Source organism: Notolepis coatsorum (assembly GCF_963971535.1).
Source record: "Notolepis coatsorum genome assembly, chromosome: 19".
Taxonomy (NCBI): Eukaryota; Metazoa; Chordata; class Actinopteri; order Aulopiformes; family Paralepididae; genus Notolepis; species Notolepis coatsorum.
In genome coordinates, this window is record NC_140183.1 from 38,407,169 (window position 1) to 38,427,363 (window position 20,195).

The 20,195-nt window shown below is 42.6% G+C and overlaps 1 protein-coding gene across 1 annotated transcript in view; it reads right to left on the reverse strand.

Moving 5' to 3' along the window:
- Nucleotides 1-20,195, reverse strand: part of scap (SREBF chaperone) — a 211,039-nt gene that overhangs the window by 72,648 nt on the left and 118,196 nt on the right. Inside the window, 4 exon segments of the mRNA XM_084336159.1 lie at nucleotides 1,205-1,587; nucleotides 11,313-11,525; nucleotides 14,368-14,466; nucleotides 15,414-15,508. Coding sequence (XP_084192285.1) covers nucleotides 1,205-1,587; nucleotides 11,313-11,525; nucleotides 14,368-14,466; nucleotides 15,414-15,508 — 790 coding nt within the window.

Consider the following 20,195-nt stretch of genomic DNA (forward strand, 5'->3'; position numbering starts at 1 on the left):
TGTTTGTATTTGAACCGTGGCAAGCCTGTACCCTATCAGGTTCGTCACAATATATATATATTAGGGCCGTCAGTTTATCGCGTTAATTAGATTAATTAAGTACACAGCAAATTATCACGTTATGAAAATTAACTCAATTAATATTTTTCTTTTTCTTTTTTACTAATATATTTTTTTTATCTCATTCATTCCATAAGAACATAGAATACACATTTACAGACTTTTTTAATATGGTCCATTTGCATGTTCTTGGTATCTGATTCTAGGGACATCTATGGATCTCAGGGAATGTATTCCGAGTGTCAGAAATACTGTGTCTGTTACTAGGCTGTCATGTTAAATGTGCTATATAAATAAATCTGATTGATTGATTGATAGGCTTGAGTAAATTGTAATGAACCAAATGAGAATATCAATACATTTTTTTTTATCTTTGACTGAATAACACCATGCTCAAATTGACCAGACCTGAACAATCTAAGCAAATTAATAGATGGAAGATGATTAAACAGAAGGTTTTGTAGATACAGTACTGAATTCTGCCATCCGGACACATGCAATTTGAAATATGATTATAGAATATAGAATATCAGGCATAAAATGGTTATGCGATTAAAATGCGATTAATTAGATTAATTAATTACAAATCCTGTAATTAATTAGATAATTTTTTTTAATCGCCCGACAGCACTAATATATATATATTCTTTTTTGCCCTGAGTGCAATAATACAATAATAAATTATAGCAAGCTAGTACCACTAAACAACTGACAGATCCCAACTGTACACAGCTTTTTTTCTCCCTACATGAGAAAACAACACCTAACTGACAAATTCAGAAAATGTTCACCTTCCTTGCATAATTTCTGTTATCTGAACCATTCGCAAATCCCTCTGGTATTTTGCGCTCTGTTCCAATGGAATTGGAATATATGAACTCAGACAAAGAAACAGTCATTAGGTCAAGTAGTGACAGAGGAATTCTGCTCCATCAAAGAAACAACTACGTTTCGGTCATGTCATGTGTAGAAAAGGTTGCCACAGATGCAGTCAAAAGATGAACTCATCTTGTTTAGTTTAGTTAACACACACTTCAAAACGTTGAAAGATTGACACTTAGAGATTTGTGTGAACTAGAATCCTGGGGAACCAGAGATGGATCCATTTGTAAACAGGTAAACACACCCTCCCCTATCCACCCACATCTTGGCCAGTGTGATGTTGTAGTAGCTGAAGAGAGAGGGCCAGTGTCTAAAGGACAGCCTCCTCCAGCCCTCCTCGTCTTCCGCACCCCAGGTGATCTGGGGCACCGTGGGAGGGGCCTGGGGGCGGGGGCCCGCCAGAACAGAGCCGTGGTGGCCCTGCGATTGGTTCTCCGGCAAGGGGGTAGGCTCTGGGGCGGGCAGGACGCTGAGTGTGCTGGTGGGGTCTCCTCCGGGGAAGACGGGCGCCACTCCCAGGTGAGGTGGCAGCCCGCCGCCAGAGTCTCCCAGTGGACTCTGCTCCGACACCTGAGCGGCCAGGTAGGTGCGCAGGCCGGCTGGGTCAGTGTAGAGCAGGATGCCGATCCAGATCACAGTGCCGACCTGAGAACATGACAAGACAGTGTTGAGTCTACTAGTAATACAACAAGACAGTGTTGAGTCTACAACAAGACAGTGTTGCGTCTACTACTAGTAATACAACAAGACAGTGTTGAGTCTACAACAAGACAGTGTTGCGTCTACTACTAGTAATACAACAAGACAGTGTTGAGTCTACTAGTAATACAACAAGACAGTGTTGCATCTACTACTAGTAATAGAACAAGACAGTGTTGCGTCTACTAGTAATACAACAAGACAGTGTTGAGTCTACAACAAGACAGTGTTGCGTCTACTACTAGTAATACAACAAGACAGTGTTGAGTCTACAACAAGACAGTGTTGCGTCTACTACTAGTAATACAACAAGACAGTGTTGAGTCTACTAGTAATACAACAAGACAGTGTTGCATCTACTACTAGTAATAGAACAAGACAGTGTTGCGTCTACTAGTAATACAACAAGACAGTGTTGAGTCTACTAGTAATACAACAAGACAGTGTTGAGTCTACTAGTTATACAACAAGACAGTATTGAGTCTACTAGTAATACAACAAGACAGTGTTGAGTCTACTAGTAATACAACAAGACAGTGTTGCGTCTACTACTAGTAATACAACAAGACAGTGTTGAGTCTACACCTAGTAATACAACAAGACAGTGTTGAGTCTACACCTAGTAATACAACAAGACAGTATTGAGTCTACTAGTAATACAACAAGACAGTATTGAGTCTACTAGTAATACAACAAGACAGTGTTGAGTCTACTAGTAATACAACAAGACAGTGTTGAGTCCTAGTAATACAACAAGACAGTGTTGAGTCTACTAGTAATACAACAAGACAGTATTGAGTACTAGTAATACAACAAGACAGTATTGAGTCTACTAGTAATACAACAAGACAGTGTTGAGTCTACTAGTAATACAACAAGACAGTGTTGAGTCTACACCTAGTAATACAACAAGACAGTGTTGAGTCTACTAGTAATACAACAAGACAGTGTTGAGTCTACTAGTAATACAACAAGACAGTGTTGAGTCTACTAGTAATACAACAAGACAGTATTGAGTACTAGTAATACAACAAGACAGTATTGAGTCTACTAGTAATACAACAAGACAGTGTTGAGTCTACTAGTAATACAACAAGACAGTGTTGAGACTACACCTAGTAATACAACAAGACAGTATTGAGTCTACTAGTAATACAACAAGACAGTGTTGAGTCTACTAGTAATACAACAAGACAGTGTTGAGTCTACTAGTAATACAACAAGACAGTATTGAGTACTAGTAATACAACAAGACAGTATTGAGTCTACTAGTAATACAACAAGACGGTGTTGAGTCTACTAGTAATACAACAAGACAGTGTTGAGTCTACTAGTAATACAACAAGACAGTGTTGAGTCTACTAGTAATACAACAAGACAGTGTTGAGTCTACTAGTAATACAACAAGACAGTGTTGAGTTTACTAGTAGTAATACAACAAGACAGTGTTGAGTCTACTAGTAATACAACAAGACGGTGTTGAGTTGAGTTCAAGTTTCTTTATTAGTTGTCATACAAAAATACAGAATACTTTTATATGAAATGCTTTTTTCTGTTTTGCTCCTGAGAGTGTGCTAGATTAAAATAGATACCGTACTTTTCGGACTATAAGCCGCGGCTTTTTTCCCCATTTTTCGACCCTGCGGCTTATATAACAGTGTGGCTTATATATGGACCAAACCCGAAAATATTGCTTTTTTTACTGCATTGAAATGTTATTTATCTGTTCCCTTATTTGCTAAACTTAATACAACTTGTAAATGAGTTAATTCTTGTTATTTGTCCGACAGTATTGTGACAATCCCCTCTGTGCACGAACCCTTACATATGGTAATTAAACATTAAAACACCTGCGGCTTATAGTCCAGTGCGGCTTATATATGTACACATCATTCAATTTAGCTGCTGCGGCTTATAGTCAGGTGCGGCTTATAGTGCGAAAAGTACGGTAAGTATAAAATAGAAAGTCAAAAGTACGTAAACAAGTGTAAACAAAAGTGTTCAATATACATATATACAATATACAATACAGAGTAGAAAAAAAATTGTAACTGAGTTACAATACAATATACAGTACAATGCAGAAATGGGATGAGGTACAACTTAGGGTAAGGTGCAATGAGGTATGAGTTGTAGTGCAAATCTCTTTACCAATAAATATAAAGTGTCAAAGTGTCTAAAGTGGGTGCTACACTGCTACAGTGAGTTGTTTATGTGAGTGTATTTGATGGTTTGTTACATAGTGTTATTGTCGTTGAGCATCCTGATGGCCTGGGTATGGAAGCTCCTTCTGAGTCTCTCTGTGCTTGCCATGAGACTCCGGTATCGCTTGCCTGACCGCAGCAGTTCAAAGAGGCAGTTGTTTGGGTGACTAGAGTCTTTGATTATTCTCTTAGTCTTACCCCTGCAACGCTTGTTGTAAATGTCTTGGAGAGTGGGAAGCCCAACTCCAATTGTGCGTTCGGCTGAACGGGCCACTCTCTGTAGTCTGCTACGGTCTTATGCGGTGCTATTCCCAAACCAGGAGGTGATATTGCCAGTCAGGATGCTCTCTATTGTGCATGAGTAGAAGTTCTTAAGGATCTTCTGACTCACTTTGAACTTCCTTAGGTGCCTAAGGAAGTAGAGGCGTTGCTGTGCCTTCTTGACTACACTGTCAATGTGTGTGGTCCATGTTAAGTCCTCGGATATGTGGACTCCGAGGTACTTAAAACTGTTCACTCTCTCGACCGGTGCCCCGTCGATGCTGAGGGGGCTGTAGTCCCTGACCCCCGACCTCCTAAAGTCCACAATCATCTCTTTTGTTTTGCTGACGTTCAGAGAGAGGCAGTTCTCCTGACACCACCGCGCCAGATCCTCTACCTCTTCAAGGTAGGCCCTCGTTTGCAGAGATCAGGCCCACCACTACTGTGTCGTCAGCAAATTTGATGATTGTGTTGTTCCGCTGTGCCACACAGTCATGTGTGTAGAGGGAGTAGAGGAGGGGACTCAGAACACAGCCCTGGGGGACCCCTATGTTGAGGGTGATGGATGAGGAGGTGCAGTTGCCTGCTCTCACCACCTGGGGTCTACCCGTCAGGAAGTCCAAGACCCACTGGCAGAGGTCATAGTTCAAGCCCAGGTCCCTGAGCTTGGCTATGAGTTTAGAGGGTTATTGCGAGTTATTCTTGTGCCTCAATATTTTGGAACGTGCATCATTCTCTCCAAAAGCCAGATATAAGAAAGAGAGCCCTTGCGTCCACAAAGCCAGCGCATCGTCGGTCGTCTCAGAGTTCTCCAATTTCTAGCCAAAATATCAAATGAACTATCCTCCAGCACAGCAACAACATACAGCATGTGCATTCTTAAAATGGGTGGCATTCTCCTTTAACCCTTGAGAGTCCAAACTCGTTTTTGCACCCGTGGGTGGAGAACAAAGGGATTTAGAATGTCTCACAAATGCTCAGGAAGTCACGCTTTTCAGAAATCGGTAAAAATAGAAAAATGACATTTTCGAGTGCTTTGAGATGTTATATATATATATATATATATATATATGTCTCCTTACTTGCTAAACTTAATACGACTTGTAAATATGTTTAATTCTTGCTAAATGGTATAGTTCTAATGATCCCCGTATTCATGGAAACTACAACGCGTCACGTACACACACACCAGGGATTAAAGCAAAAAAAATTCTCCCGACTGAACTTTTTTTCAGGCCAAATCATATTCTTATTATAACCTCCACTGTATTTTTTTTTAATAGCGTTAGCGTTTTAAGGGAGCCTACTTGTAGAGCCTACTGTCCTGACTGACTATAGACCCTACTGTTGTGGTTGTTGTGCCAGCCAGGGAGGCTGTGTGCTGGAGAGCATGAATGCAAGTCTTGTGGCTAGCTTCTGATTGATGGCGAGCTAGCACCCCTTTCCCATTACTTTGAACCATGAACTAAAAGGCTTGTTATCATACAAACAAAAGACTAAACACGTTTCGCAATTATGCCACAACAACAATGGACAGTCTCCTCCACACCGTTTGTATATATTTTTTACCACCCACCCACCCCCTCCTAATGTACAGTATCCTCCTCATCATATGTATATATTTACTGTTAGGATCTCTGGGTAACAGTACTGTATATTTGCATATCGTATATGTGACAAATGTAACAGTACTATATACCTGCTGTAAGTCATGTATGTCCCTATGTCATAAATGTCATGATGTCATGTATGTTGTGTATATCATAAATGTCACTATGAATTGAAAATGGGGGACCCTGATGATGTAAACAAGACAAACATCTTTCTCTGGTCTGTATCCCCTTAACAATTGTGTGTATTGCTACTGGATTTACCAGATCCAGAGTGAATGAATGAATGAAAACTTTATTTAATACACAAGACCCTCTTCTTGGGACCAAGTAAGGTTTCGTCGATAATCCAATGTACAGTTACCCCCCCACCCAACCACCTCCAATGTACAGTCCCCCCACGGCCCACCCCACCTACCCAACCTCCTCCAATGTACAGTTTCTTCGTCAAATGTATATACTCTCTTTTTTAGACTATTTCTGTATCACAAACAATACTGTATTTGTAAATCTGATATGTCATAAATGTATAGATGTAGCAGTATTGTCTATCTGTATGTCATGTGTGTCATATATGTTATGATGAATTGAAAATGGGGGACCCTGATGTAAACAAGACGAAAGTATTTCTCTGGTCTGCATCCCCTTAACAATTGTGTGTATTGAGCTGTACTGTATTGTACCCATTCTGCAATCTGTTAATAAAATCTGTTAATAAAATGTTCAATCAATCAATCAATATTTAACAGATTTGCAGAATGGGTACAATACAGTATGGTAACGGGGAATGCTCGGGGGGATCCCACCAGCTCATGGTAAGATCTTTTTCACGTAAATTACAGCCCGATCAGCGCTTGCTATGATACTCAACCAGCCGACCAGCGTATGTGGCTAGTTAGACGAACACTGTTATTGGTAATCAATAATAATAAACGACGTCCCCTTTCATGCATACATGCTTTGGGACAGTCCCGAACATATGCAGTTCGAGTTATTTATGTAGCCTCTGTAAAACGGAAATGCCGTTGGATATAACGTTAGCAGCTATTAGCCATTTATCTAGCCTCCGAGAAAATATACTAGCCCAAATCAGCTATAAAGCTTATATTCACGGTGCTATAAAATGAGAACCTATTGATGCATTCTTTTTTCTTTAAGCCATTTTGAAGGGACGGTTTATGAACTCAATTGACAATGAGAATGGACAGATAGCAATACTATAAAGTATAGATTTAGCTCTACAAAAAGCCACACGTTTGTTTACAATCCCCGGTCCTCTTGCCACTAATTAGACTAAGCCCAGTGTTAAAAGTGTTAAAGACGCATTTATTGGACACGTTGCTCGCAGAGTTTATAGAAACAGCGCAACTCCCAAGAGGAGTTCGTTTTCACAGGCTGCAGAACGCAGGAAGAGCTGTCAAGCTGCTCACGTTACACGTTGCGCGGTTTGATTACGTCATCACAACAACACTTTAGGTTATGAACGTTACGTAACTCTGTTCTTTGACATTCTGTGATATATTTTCGGTGCTAAAACCCTTTCGGCCTAAAGCCGAAAGAGCCTTTTTAGCCATTTTCGGCCGATAATCTTCGGCGGCCGAATATTCGGTGCATCCCTACAAGCTACAGTTGCTAGGTAGCTAACGTTAGCCACCCGAAGATAGGTAGCTAGCTAACGTTAGCCACAGCTTCAAAAACGAATTTCAATTATGTTATGAGCCATCAGCTAGCCAGCTAGATAACGTTAGACAATGCCTCGTGTAGTAAACTAAAGTGAATAGTTTACTGGGCCATTGTTTAATGCTTCAGTGGTGTTAAAAGAGGACCTGCACGCTTGCTATCTTCGGTGCAAATGATACGTGACAAGACGGGTCTGTGAGGGGGAGGGCACTGCTAGCAGCGTGTGTGCGTCAAGCTCACGTTTGATTGGTTAGAATGGTCAAAACGCCCCTTTTCATGATATTTGACGGCTCTGATTGGCTAAATGTCGTTTCAATCTGTATGCATCTACAAATCATATTATACCAGGTAGCCAATTCCGTCAGACTAAAATCAAATTGACAAAGAAAAAAAAAAAAAAAAAAGACTGAAATCCATCTGGAGACGGAACGCTTTAATTCATGACACACACAAACAGAGCGGCGTGTGCGGTTGATAGGTGTTAAATCACTGAGTGATACCAATATGCATTCCATGCAAATCATTCAGAGCGAGAGGGGGGAGGGATAGTTTGTTTCTCACATTGTCGCTGTCAGTGAACTCACTGCTCTCTGAAAAGCTCTCTCGACTCGCAAGGCTATCTCGGCCATGGGGCTGCATATTTCTCCAACAAATCATATACCGTTTATAAGATCTATTTTCTGGTATTCCAAGTTTAGTCAGGATAATAGAACCTGCATTATCATTCTCGAGAATACACTTTTGATTGGCCGTGTTTCCAGCTCCTCACGGACCCGACGGAACGTTATGAATTAAACGTTTATTTATAATAGCATTTGAATCCACCATTTAGGGCTAAACGGTGTATAAATATAGCCTAACAAATAAAATGTAATGTGTCTCGGAACATTGGCTTGCAGTTGCATTATTTCAAACTAAAGAAATGTGAATTCAACAAGTTAAAACGAATAACAGGCTGAAAAAACAATTGTTTTAGAATGGCTAAAGCCAATGTTGCCTTTTACGCACCGCATAGCCTATATTTTACGCAAAATGAGCTCCCATTGGCTGGTGCAGATTTCTGACAACGTGATTGGTTCAGATGCATCAAACCTGTCAAAACGCGGTGTGTGCGCTGTGAAAAGGTGTTAGACATCGCAGAGGTATCAGAGACTCGCTACCCCCCCATCCAAATTCTAAACAACAGATTGGCTTTTCATAATATGTATGAATTATCTCTTGCAATAATATCCACGGGCCTCCACTTTTTGCAGTCGTTGTGTATGTGTGTTTTTAAACGTTTTTAAAACTACACTTCCTGGAAGATTCTATGGGGTTCAAGGTTCAGAGTTCTGTATGAATTATTTCAATAACTGTTATTATTCGGGATAAGCTACAAAAGGTAAAGTTTTTGACAAATATTGAAAGGCAGTTAGTTTCTCTTCCCTATTGTTAACATGTAGGAACAATTAGATCTGAAATTAGTTACAAAACGGTTGCACTGTGGGGAAAATAATAAAGTACAGTAGATTACAGTAGATCTACTTATCTGTTCTTATGCACACCTGGTGCGAATTGGCTATAATAAGGTCATTTATAAGCCTCCTATTCTATATATATATTTTTTTTAATCCACTTTTTCTCCTTATTTCTTCCCATCCCAATTTCGTGTATCCAATTCTCCCCTCCCCTGTCTTGAACGTTGCTCGACTATGCCCCCCACTGGTCGGTTGTAGAGAGGATAGAAGCCTTGCATCACGCGTGCCCTCCGGCACACGAGGAGGCAGCCTGTCACATCTTTTTGCCTGCCAGCGCGGACTCTCATTGGCGAGGTGTAACGCATGGGAGGCTCACACTACCCTCGCCACTTCCTGTCTCTGCTGTGCAGGCGTATCCCAACCGACCTGTAGGGGTCGCTGTCCACAACGTCCAACTGGGATTCGATAGCGGAGTCTCTTGCATTGGTGACGAGCGCAATCTCCGCTACGCCACCCAGCCGCCTCCTATTCTATATTCTATAATAATATTTCAAATTGCATTGGTCCGGATGGGAGAATTCAGTACTGTATCTACAGAACCTTCTGTTTAATCATCTTCCCTTTATTCATTTCCTTAGATCTTTTGTACACATGATCTCAAGAAGGTACTGAACGGGATCAGTGGCGGTTTTTAATGTTTGGTCATTATTAGCATGGTGTTATTCACTGTCAAAGATGCAAAGAAAATCATAATTCATATTCTCCTTTGTTTCATCACAATTTAAGCAAGCCTAGTAATAGACACAATATTTCCGACACTGTGAATACATTCCCTGAGCTCCATAGATGTCCCTAGGTACCAAGAATATGCAAATGGCCCTTGTAGAAGTGGAGCAATATTCCATTTACCTAGGTATATATTTTAGGCGGATTTTCAGAAAATATTCCACAGGGGGAAGAGGTTAAGTGCGCCAGAGGGCGCTAGAGCGCCACCGCTTTAATCAATGGGAGGAGTGGGAGATTTGCGAGTGCTTAAAATATATCTTAAATTATGGCTATGGGTCTAATACACTTGTCGATTATCAGTGAGTTGCTTGCAGTCAACATGTACAAAAAGGATCGTTTTTTTCATCGGTAGATTTCCGTTTTATACCGTTTTGAATACGAGTATAGTTTGTGATTTCTAGTCATTCCAGAGAAAGACGCGATAATAGCCCTTTAGTGGAATACACAAAACACGTTGTAATTTTTCGGCTGATTATCGTATCTTCCTGAAATCAACGCTAGATCATCATTATTGTCCTTCCTCGTGCATACATGAAATGGCCCTCGTAGCACAAAACAGAAAACAGCCACACATACACACACAGATACAGCGTCGATCGGGTAGAAATACATATCAGATCAACGATCAAATTTATATATAATGTTCTTACCTTGTATCTGATGTAATGCAAAAGAAATAATCCAATTATCTGATCGCCATTTGAAGTACTGGGCGCGGAGGTCCGTGCCACGTTCAACAGCATTGCATATGAGGGGGGGGGGGGGGCAGCGTCGCAGATGTATCGTTGAAATCAGGTTACCTCGCCTGATTATTTAAACCACGCCAGCACGGCTTGGATCGTCCCAGAAAATAAACTATACCATTCCCAGTGGAGTGCAATACCAGCCGGAAGGCGTAGGGGGCGGTATTTGCCCTTTTGCGAGCTCAGACCCATTCCCAACGATAACAACTGCAATTCGAAACTGGCCCCTGTAAATGTCCCAACACAACCCGCTCCAATGTACAGTAAAAATGACCAAGTATGGTCTTGTCAATATTCCAATGTACAGTGTTGCTTATACAGTTGTACAGTGTCCCCCACCCACCCAACCTCCCCCCCCACTCCTACCCAACCTCCTCCAATGTACAGTACCCCCTCCCCCCCAACCTCCTCCAATGTACAGTTTCTACGTCAAATGTATATACTTCTTTTCTGGACTCTTTTCATATCACAAACAGTACTGTATTTGCAAATCTGGTATGTCATAAATGTATAGATGTAGCAGTACTGTCTATCTGTATGTCATATGTTACGATGAATTGAATATGGGGGACCCTGATGTAAACAAGACAAAAGTCTTTCTCTGGTCTGCATCCCCTTAACAATTGTATGTATTGAGCTGTACTGTACCCATTCTGCAATCTGTTAATAAAGTAATCAATCAATCAAACATCAGGCTGGATGGATGAAAATGAATGGATATCGCTAATAAAAGAAATAATGACCAAAACCTATACTAACCTAACTATACTCGTGATTGGCGCTCAAGCGATGGCAAGTTAAATCGACTATACTCGTGATTGGCGCTGAATGAGTTAAGGAGGAGGAGCATAACCGGCTAGACTTCAGAGGGTTGAAAGGGAACCAGTGTTTTGGTTCTTGTTATACCAGAAGTAGAAAACGGAGTCTCACCATGATGATGCGCTGGGCCAGGCGTGTTCGGGCCAGGAAGTAGACAACTCGCAGCCTTTTGGGGAGCCGCAGGTTCCTGAAGGCCGGGGTCTGCAGCGTGATGGTGTGGGGGGATGGCCGCGGGGGAGGGGGCACCTCACGGGGACGCAGGGGGCCCGGCTTGGGCGGAGGCAGGCCCGCTTCTGCCGGCAGTCGGCGGTTAAGGTCAGCTAGCTGGAGGGGGGGGGGGGGGGTCAGTGTTTCATCTGTGGTCATTGTAACCACAATACCACAGACCCACCACAAATACAGTTCCCATTGTAACCACAATACCACAGACCCACCACAAATACAGTACAGTTCCCATTGTAACCACAATACCACAGACCCACCACAAATAAAGTTCCCATTGTAACCACAATACCACAGACCCACCACAAATACAGTACAGTTCCCATTGTAACCACAATACCACAATTAACTTAAAACTAGGCTACTTTTGCGTATATACAGTCATTAATATATTCCAAATAAAATAAGTCCCTCGAGACTTCGTGCTGCTGCCGACTTGAGGTGTCGGTGGGCAGTCTGCCCGACCTTAATAAACAGCAGTCTGTTATAATCACATTTTTATGAGCTAAAGAATTCCGTTATATTGGACATTTGTATTAATTATATCAAGCGAAGAACTGAGAAATTTGGCAGAGAGAGACGGCAACATTATCGTGGGTTTGCGTGATGTATATCTCCACCTCCCAACGACTTGGTGCTGGTCATAATGTCCTGTGAAAATAATTCCCTCTAAACACAATTTGATTATTTGAATTGTATTAAAATAGGCTAAAATTAAATAGCCTATGCGATGAACGAAACAATCATTACATTTGTCGTTGCTTCACCAAGCAGCCGGTCTAATAATGACATCCTGTTGTCAGCGCGAGCTGGCTGCTGATATATTTACGTGAAGCATGGAGCAGGCAGAGCAGAGCAGCGGTGTTTTAGCGCCCCCACCCAACAGCTGAATTGCCAATGGCTGAATTGGAGTACTGCACCCTGCCAAGCCATACTTCTCGCAAATATATCAGCAGCCAGCTCGCGCTGACAACAGGATGTCATTATTAGACAGGCTGCTTGGTGAAGCAACGACAAATGTAATGATTGTTTCGTTCATCGCATAGGCTATTTAATTTTAGCCTATTTTAATACAATTCAAATAATCTAATTGTGTTTAGAGGGAATTATTTTCTCCGGACATTATGACCGGAGAAATTAAATATGTCGGACTTCAACAGATTTTGCCGGTCAAATACCGGTAATTACCGGCTAACGGAAACGCTGCCCTGTACACTGAATAAAATGAATCACACCCTACCCAAATTGTGCTGGCATGGGTGTGGAGTAGAGGGTACGCTCAGTGTTGCGTTGTTATTATGGACTGAGCCGGCACGCAGGATAATGACGCCGCGCACACGCACGCGCGGCCCCGCGCGCATGCGCATATGTTCCCTCGCGCACAATAATACACTTTGTTTGTATAGCCTTTCATACAGAAACTGCAGCTCAAAGTGCTTCACAACAGAATTAAGACAGGCATAAAATGAGCACATAAAGTGCAGACATATAAAATCAGTTTTTCACATTAGGATCTAACATCCCAACAGGCAACCTTGTTTATGGTTTGATTCAGTTTTAATATAAATAATAAAAATAAAGAGAAGATTAATTAATTATCTACTCAGTCCCAAAGTTTGTGATGTAGATATGGAATGTCCCGGGTTGCTGCTGTTTGCAGAGTGTGTTGTTGTCCGGGGGTGAGTGGTGGTGGGTGGGGGGTTGAATCAAAACAGTTGTCAATTCGGAATTGACGGCTGTTTTGATTTGGCCCTTCGTTCGCCGTCGTTCACCTTTGGACGGCGGTGCACTCTGTGGGCAGCGGCAACTTGGGACGTTCCATATTTACATCACAAAGAGTCCACAGACGTGGTTGAAGACACCAGCCTATAGCGGCTATTGTTATGATAATGCGAGGTAGCGCCGGGAGGCAGGTAAACAGACGAGCCGAGTCGAGCGCAGCGCGTTCTTGAGTGCACGCGCATGCGCGCACAACCATGCATGTGCGTGCACGCGCTTCTGCTCAAATCTTTAATACTCAGTGAGGTAGCACACCGTGCTACCCCGTCCCATGAACAACGCATGCCTGGGTACGCTCATGCACTTGCTGTGGCACTGCCCGCTTGTTAGGACATTTTGGTTGGACATTGCTGAGGACCTGTCAGTTACTCTCCAAATTGACATTAATCCTTGCCCTATAACGTGTATATTGGGTGTAAAAATGGACACTGCTCAAGCAAAGATTGTAAATAATATTGTAGCACTGGCTTTTCTAGCATGCAAACTGATTATTTTAATGAACTGGAAAGAACGCAAACCTAACTGCTTCAGTTTGGAGAACTGGCGCAAGGACTTCATGGACTTGTTATCAATGGAACAGGCTGCTGTATCTCTTCAAGAGAGTGATAGGCCCGATGGCCTTCAAGGTCCCCTGAGCTTTATTAGATCACAATCTGGAATATGTTTGTGTACTGAACCTTTGTAACACTCTGCAACCCCCCCCCCCCACGCCCTTGTTGTTATTATTATTTATTATTATTATTATTATTATTATTATTATTATTATTATTATTATTATTATTATTATTATTATTATTATTGTCTTAGTTTGTCTTGTCATGTATGTATTGTCCTGCTTGTGAAAAATAAAAAACTTTAAATATGAAAAAAAAAAAAAAAGCGTGAAAGGCCCTAGTGAAGGCTGCTTCATCATCATGAGGCCTCAGAACCGAGATGTGTAACTGTGATGAGGAGTTATACAAATACAATTGACTTTATGTGTGAATACTTGACTACTAAACGTAAAGATCTGTTTGAGTTCTGGATGTTTTGTGGAAGTGAGGACATTTAGAATGTTTTTTTAAGGTTGTTTTAAGGTTATGGGTTACGTGTATGGGTGTAGTGTGTGTGTGTGTGTGTGTGTGTGTGTGTGTGTGTGTGTGTGTGTGTGTGTGTGTGCTCTCACCTCCATACGGCGGATGTCTATGGATAGTATGGTAGTGAAGAAGAACATCTGAAGGAAGAAGTCAGACACCAGCCCCACCACAGCAAACAGACAGAACTCCTACAATAACAAGCCAGTAGATCAGACAACAATACTTCCCCAGCCGATGTTCTGCATTCACGAATGGGATCCTAATAAAACACATTTGTAGATAATGATATAGATAAATAATAGTAACAACATTTCATGTTGAATGGGTTATTTCTTGAACTAGGGCAAAACCTAGTACACGGCTGGACCGTGCTGACCAATCATAACTTCAGTGACGTCGTTGGTCACCTGATCCAGTGGGCCCAATCATGTAACTGAGTGATGATGATGTTAGACTGACATTCATGGTTGTAGGGCTTGTTGTATGGCTGGCCACGCCGGTCCAGCCAAGAATGATATGCACACCTCTGGAATCACAACAATAGCAGGGCTTTCCCTAATGACAACTATGACAACGTGCCACCATGTGTTTATTAAAACAAATATGTATATATTATTATTATTTTTATTTTTTAAGTGAAAGCTTAGGGCCAGCTTAAAACGTATACACTGTACTTAAACAAATACATAGTTAAAGTGTGTTGTTTGTGTGTAGTAGGGCTGACCCCTATTAGTCGACTAATATTTTTTTATCATTCTTTCCAAAAGAAAAGAGGCATAGAAGCGTGGCTAACGCTAATGGCACGCATACCAGAGGCTAACTGCCTACGAAAACAGGCACAGAGGCACTGAAAGAGGATTTCACCCATCTAATGAACACACTAGACTAGACAAATATCAAGATGTATCCATCAGTGGACCAATTGCATGCTTTTGCAGAGGACAAGAAGCCTTCAGTCGACTCCTCCAGACATTAAGCACCCCCCACAGCCCAAATAGAACAATACAAAAAAAAAATATATATATATTATTTTTTTTATTTTTAGTCGACCAATAGTCGACTAACGGCAAATTTTAGCCAATCATAGTCGACCATCCAAATCCTTAGTCGGGGACAGCCCTAGTGTGTAGGTTACCTGGATAGCTGGGACTAGAGTGAAATATCCAATCAGGATGATGCACAGCTCTGTGGCCATGTTCTTCATGATGGACCAGCTCTCATTACTCAGGCCTGCAGGTCAGAAAACAGCTGGTTTAAAATAACTCCCATTGACTTTATTTTCAGGAATATTAGCCTAAAGGATAAAGAATCATTCTGGCTATTTTCAGCCTAAACCTTATATTCTATAATCTGGCATCATACCAATCAATAGTCATTAAAAAAAAAATGTTATCCTCTTTTTCTCCACCTGATTTTCTATGCTTTTCCTCCCATCCCAATTTAGTCGTTATGCCAATTCCCCCCCTCCCCTACCTGGTCGTTGTGCGCATGTTCCCCCTACTGGTCGGTACAAGGGAACCCTGAAGTCTACCACATGCTTCCTCCGACACATGCAGAGACAGCCAGCGGCTCTCTTCTCACCTGGCAGCGAGGACTCTCATTGGTGAAGTGTAACGCATGGGAGGTCACGCTGCCTTCACCAATCCTGCCTTTCGCTGAGCAGGCGCCCAGACCTGACCTGTAGGTGTCGCTGTCCACAACGCCAGATTACCAACCACAACTTCCCTCCCGCTAACTCAGCCAAACGAGTTAGTATGACGATCGGCCCAAGCCGCAGGCAATGCTGACTCCGGGAGTCGAGACCGAGACTTGCATTGGTGACGATAGTCTTTTGTTTGTTTGTATTTTTTGTTCGTTTTTTTTTTAGGTGCTTGAATTTCCTGAGCTTTCCCCGGCTCCAATGCATTTCCATAAAATCTTCAAAAGCACCCAAACACAGCCTTCATCACCTCGGAAATTACATTATTTCTCGACATTAATAAGACTCCGGGAATGTCCTCTTTAACCATTTGGGAATCACTGAAGGCGTACATAAGGGGACAGGTGATTTCATATTGCGCCAACCAAAAGAAGATAAACACGGCACGCCTTAAGCAACTGACGGACGAGATTCTGGAGCTAGATAGACTACATAGCCACTCGCCATCAGCCGACACGTTGAAAAAAACGTATATCGTTGCGAACTGAGTTTGACCTCCTGTCAACACGACAGGCTGAGTACCTCATTACTAAAACGCGACAGGGGTACTATGAACATGGAGAGAAGGCCGGACGGATACTTGCCCATCAACTGCGACAAAGAACTGCCAACCAGTCCATCCCCACTATCAACGACGAGCGGGGCTCAAAAGCCACTGACGACCTTAAAATTTATGAAAGATTTAAAACTTTCTACCAATCGTTATACACCTCGGACTCGCAAGTAGGGCCCTCCACGCTAGACGATTTCTATAGGACCCTCCGCGTCCCGACAGTTGACCCAGAGAGGCCCGCAGATTTGGAGGAGGAATTTACGGTTGCGGAGATTACGTCAGCGATTAGATCTATGCAGAGTGGCAAGTCCCCGGGGCCAGACGGCTACCCTACAGACTTCTACAAAAAATTCTCAACCCAGCTGTCCACACTGCTGCTAGCCGTATTTGATGAATCATTCTCAACAAATTCTCTTCCTCCGACCATGCGCCAAGCTGTTATCTCCTTAATCCTTAAGAAAGACAAGAACCGGGGCGGCTACGTGGCGAAGTGGGCAAGGCACTCGCCACGAAATGCTGGAGACGCTGGGCTCGTCAGTTCGAGCCCAGCGCTCCACATTTGCTTTCAGTTTAGCTGGTCGTCCACAGTAATACACATTGGCCGTATTACGGGGAGGGAAACTGAAGGGTGGGGATCGGGCGTTGTGGACAGCGACTCCTACAGGTCGGTTGGTGCGCCTGCACAGTAGAATCAGGAAGTGTCTGGGGCAGCGTAAGCCTCCCACGCGTTACTCCTCGCCACTGAGAGATCGAGCTGCGCAGGTGAAAAGATGCGACTGCTGTTACCTCAAGTACCGGAGGGGACTTGTGCTATGTATGACTTAGTCCACATTGCAGCCGGCTTGTGGGAGGCAAGAAACAGCGTCCGTGACAGGGGAGGGTTGAATTGGATGATACGAAATTGGGATGGGAGAAAATATAGAAAATGGGAGAAAAAGTGGATAAAAAAAAAAGAAAGACAAGAACCCACTGGAATGCGGCTCGTTCCGTCCAATTTCCCTCCTTAACGCCGATGTCAAGGTTCTCGCTAAGGTTCTGGCCCGTCCCGGACCAAACAGGCTTCATCAGGAATCGGTACTCTTTAATATCAGACGCCTCCTAAATATCCTGTATAGCCCCTCTCCACCCGGAACGCCTGAGGTGGTCCTCTGCCTTGATGCGGAAAAAGCATTTGATTGGGTAGAGTGGAACCATCTTTTTCACGATCTGGAGAGGTTTGGGTTTGGCCCCAAGCTCATAGCTTGGATTAAAATTCTATATACGTCTCCGATGGCTGCCGTTCGCACCAACAACAATCTATCCACCTACTTTGAACTCCATAGGGGTACGAGACAGGGATGTCCTTTATCTCCACTCCTTTTCGTGATCGCAATGGAGCCCCTTGCGCTGGCTCTGAGGCAGAACACCGATATCAAAGGGATCATGCGTGCAGGCTCGGAGCATAAAGTCTCACTCTACGCGGAAGACATGTTGTTGTATATATCACAACCCCAAACGAGTCTTCCTCGGTTGATGACCCTACTTGCGGACTTCTGCAAAATATCCGGATACAAAATCAACATTCAAAAAAGCGAACCTCCGAGCACATTCCCGTTTAAAATTAGCCCTAAAAAGTTAAATTACCTCAGGATATGGATCACGCATGAACATAAGGACCTATATATGGTATATATATGGTATATATAACTATCAACCTTTACAGTCTAATCTGGCGAGAGATATTGAACCTTGGGACCCCCTGTCGCTATCCCTGGGTGGGAGAATCAACACAATAAAGATGAATGTATTGCCGAAATTTCTATATGTGTTTCAGAGTCTTCCAGTCTTTCTGACTAAAACATTCTTCTCCAAGATAAACAACCAGATATCTTCCTTTATCTGGAACAAAAAACCGCCCTGGATCAAAAGATCTATGCTGCAGAGACCCCGCGTAATGGGTGGGATGGCGCTTCCAAACTTTATTTACTACTACTGGGCAGCAAACATAAGATCGTTACTATACTGGGTAAAGGGCGAGGACACAGCCCCCTGGTGGACAGTGCTGGAGAGAGCGTTGGTTAAATCCACCTCCCTATCTGCCTTGTTATGTGCTAAGCTCCCGTTCACACAGCCCATATCTAGCTTTACCTCGAACCCAGTTGTCATCCATTCGATAAAAGTGTGGAACCAATTTTAGAACCTCAGGGAACTATCACTGGCTGCTCCGATCACAAGAAATCACATGTTTGTCCCATCAACGATGGATAGGGCCTTTGACAGTTGGGCTGGGAGTGGAGTGAGTACGCTGTCTGACCTCTATATAGACGGCAACTTTGCCTCCTTTGAACAGCTAGTACAGAAATACAAGATCCCTAGGTCACACTTCTATAGATAATTGCAACTCCGGAGCTTCGTAACTTCGAACTCGGACTGCTACCCAGTGTGTCCTCCTGCCTCCCTTTTAGACTCAATCTTGAACTGTAAACTGATCCAGAAACAGGCTAAAAGCAGAATCTATGAACTACTTAATAGAAGCAACTCGACACCTTTAGATCTCCTCATGGGCAGATGGGAGACTGACTTAGGTGAACCAATCGCAGAGGACACATGGGACAAAATACAGGGGATTTTCTCCTCTTCCATTTGCCTTAAACATGCGGTTATCCAATTTAAAATTGTACACCGACTGCATTGGTCTAAAGACAGGCTCTCTAAAATATATCCCGACATAGCGACCGCTGCAGACAGGCTCCAGCCACTCTGCTCCACATGTTCTGGACGTGCCCAAAGTTGCACACCTATTAGCAGACCATCTTTGACACATTCTCTAAGATATTTGGAAAGGAAGTGGAGCCATCACCATATATTGCATTATTCGGAGTGGCCCCAAAGGACATCCACTTTAGATGGTGGGAATCTAGAATGCTGGCCTTCTGTTCACTTTTGGCCAGAAGGCTGATACTGTTCAAATGGAAGGACCCAGGTTCACCTGTCTACGGCCACTGGATGAGAGAGGTCATGTATCATATTAAACTGGAGAAGATCAGATATACTGTCAGAGGTTGTACCGAAAAATTCCACAATATTTGGGATCCTTTCCTAACTTTCTTTGAGGGTATGGAAGCGGATAATGTGACAGAGGCGATCTGACTGGCCTTCCTGGTCTCTCAGCTTGTTATTGTTTTATTTTTGTTTTCTATTATGTTCTTACTATTCCTCTTCTCTATCTACAGAATGCAGGAGATATGTGACTGCTGTCTGGTGATTTAAGAGCTAAAAGGAGAAAAACATTGATTGATAAAATGCTTTAATGTATTTTAGAATGATTTTGTCTGGTATAGGGGTGGGGGGAGGGAGGGGGGGAGGGCCTTATTTTATTTGTATTTTCTTTTGGCCCATGTGGGACCGCCTGTAAAAACTAAATATTCAATAAAAAAACCTTGTTCAAAAAAAAAAAAGGCACCCAAACACTGAAACACTCTGTAGTAATATATGTCTGAGAATACATTTAATTACAAAACTGTACCTTCTTGTTGTTTGTGTTGTGCTTTGCTTCAAGACAACACATTTTCCCCACATTATTTTAATTCACATACAAATTCATTCTCATTTCTATCTTGTGGTTCAAGTGAAGACATGGCTCACTAATGTGTTAACCTCTTAACTTGCACTGTCCCGAAATCGGG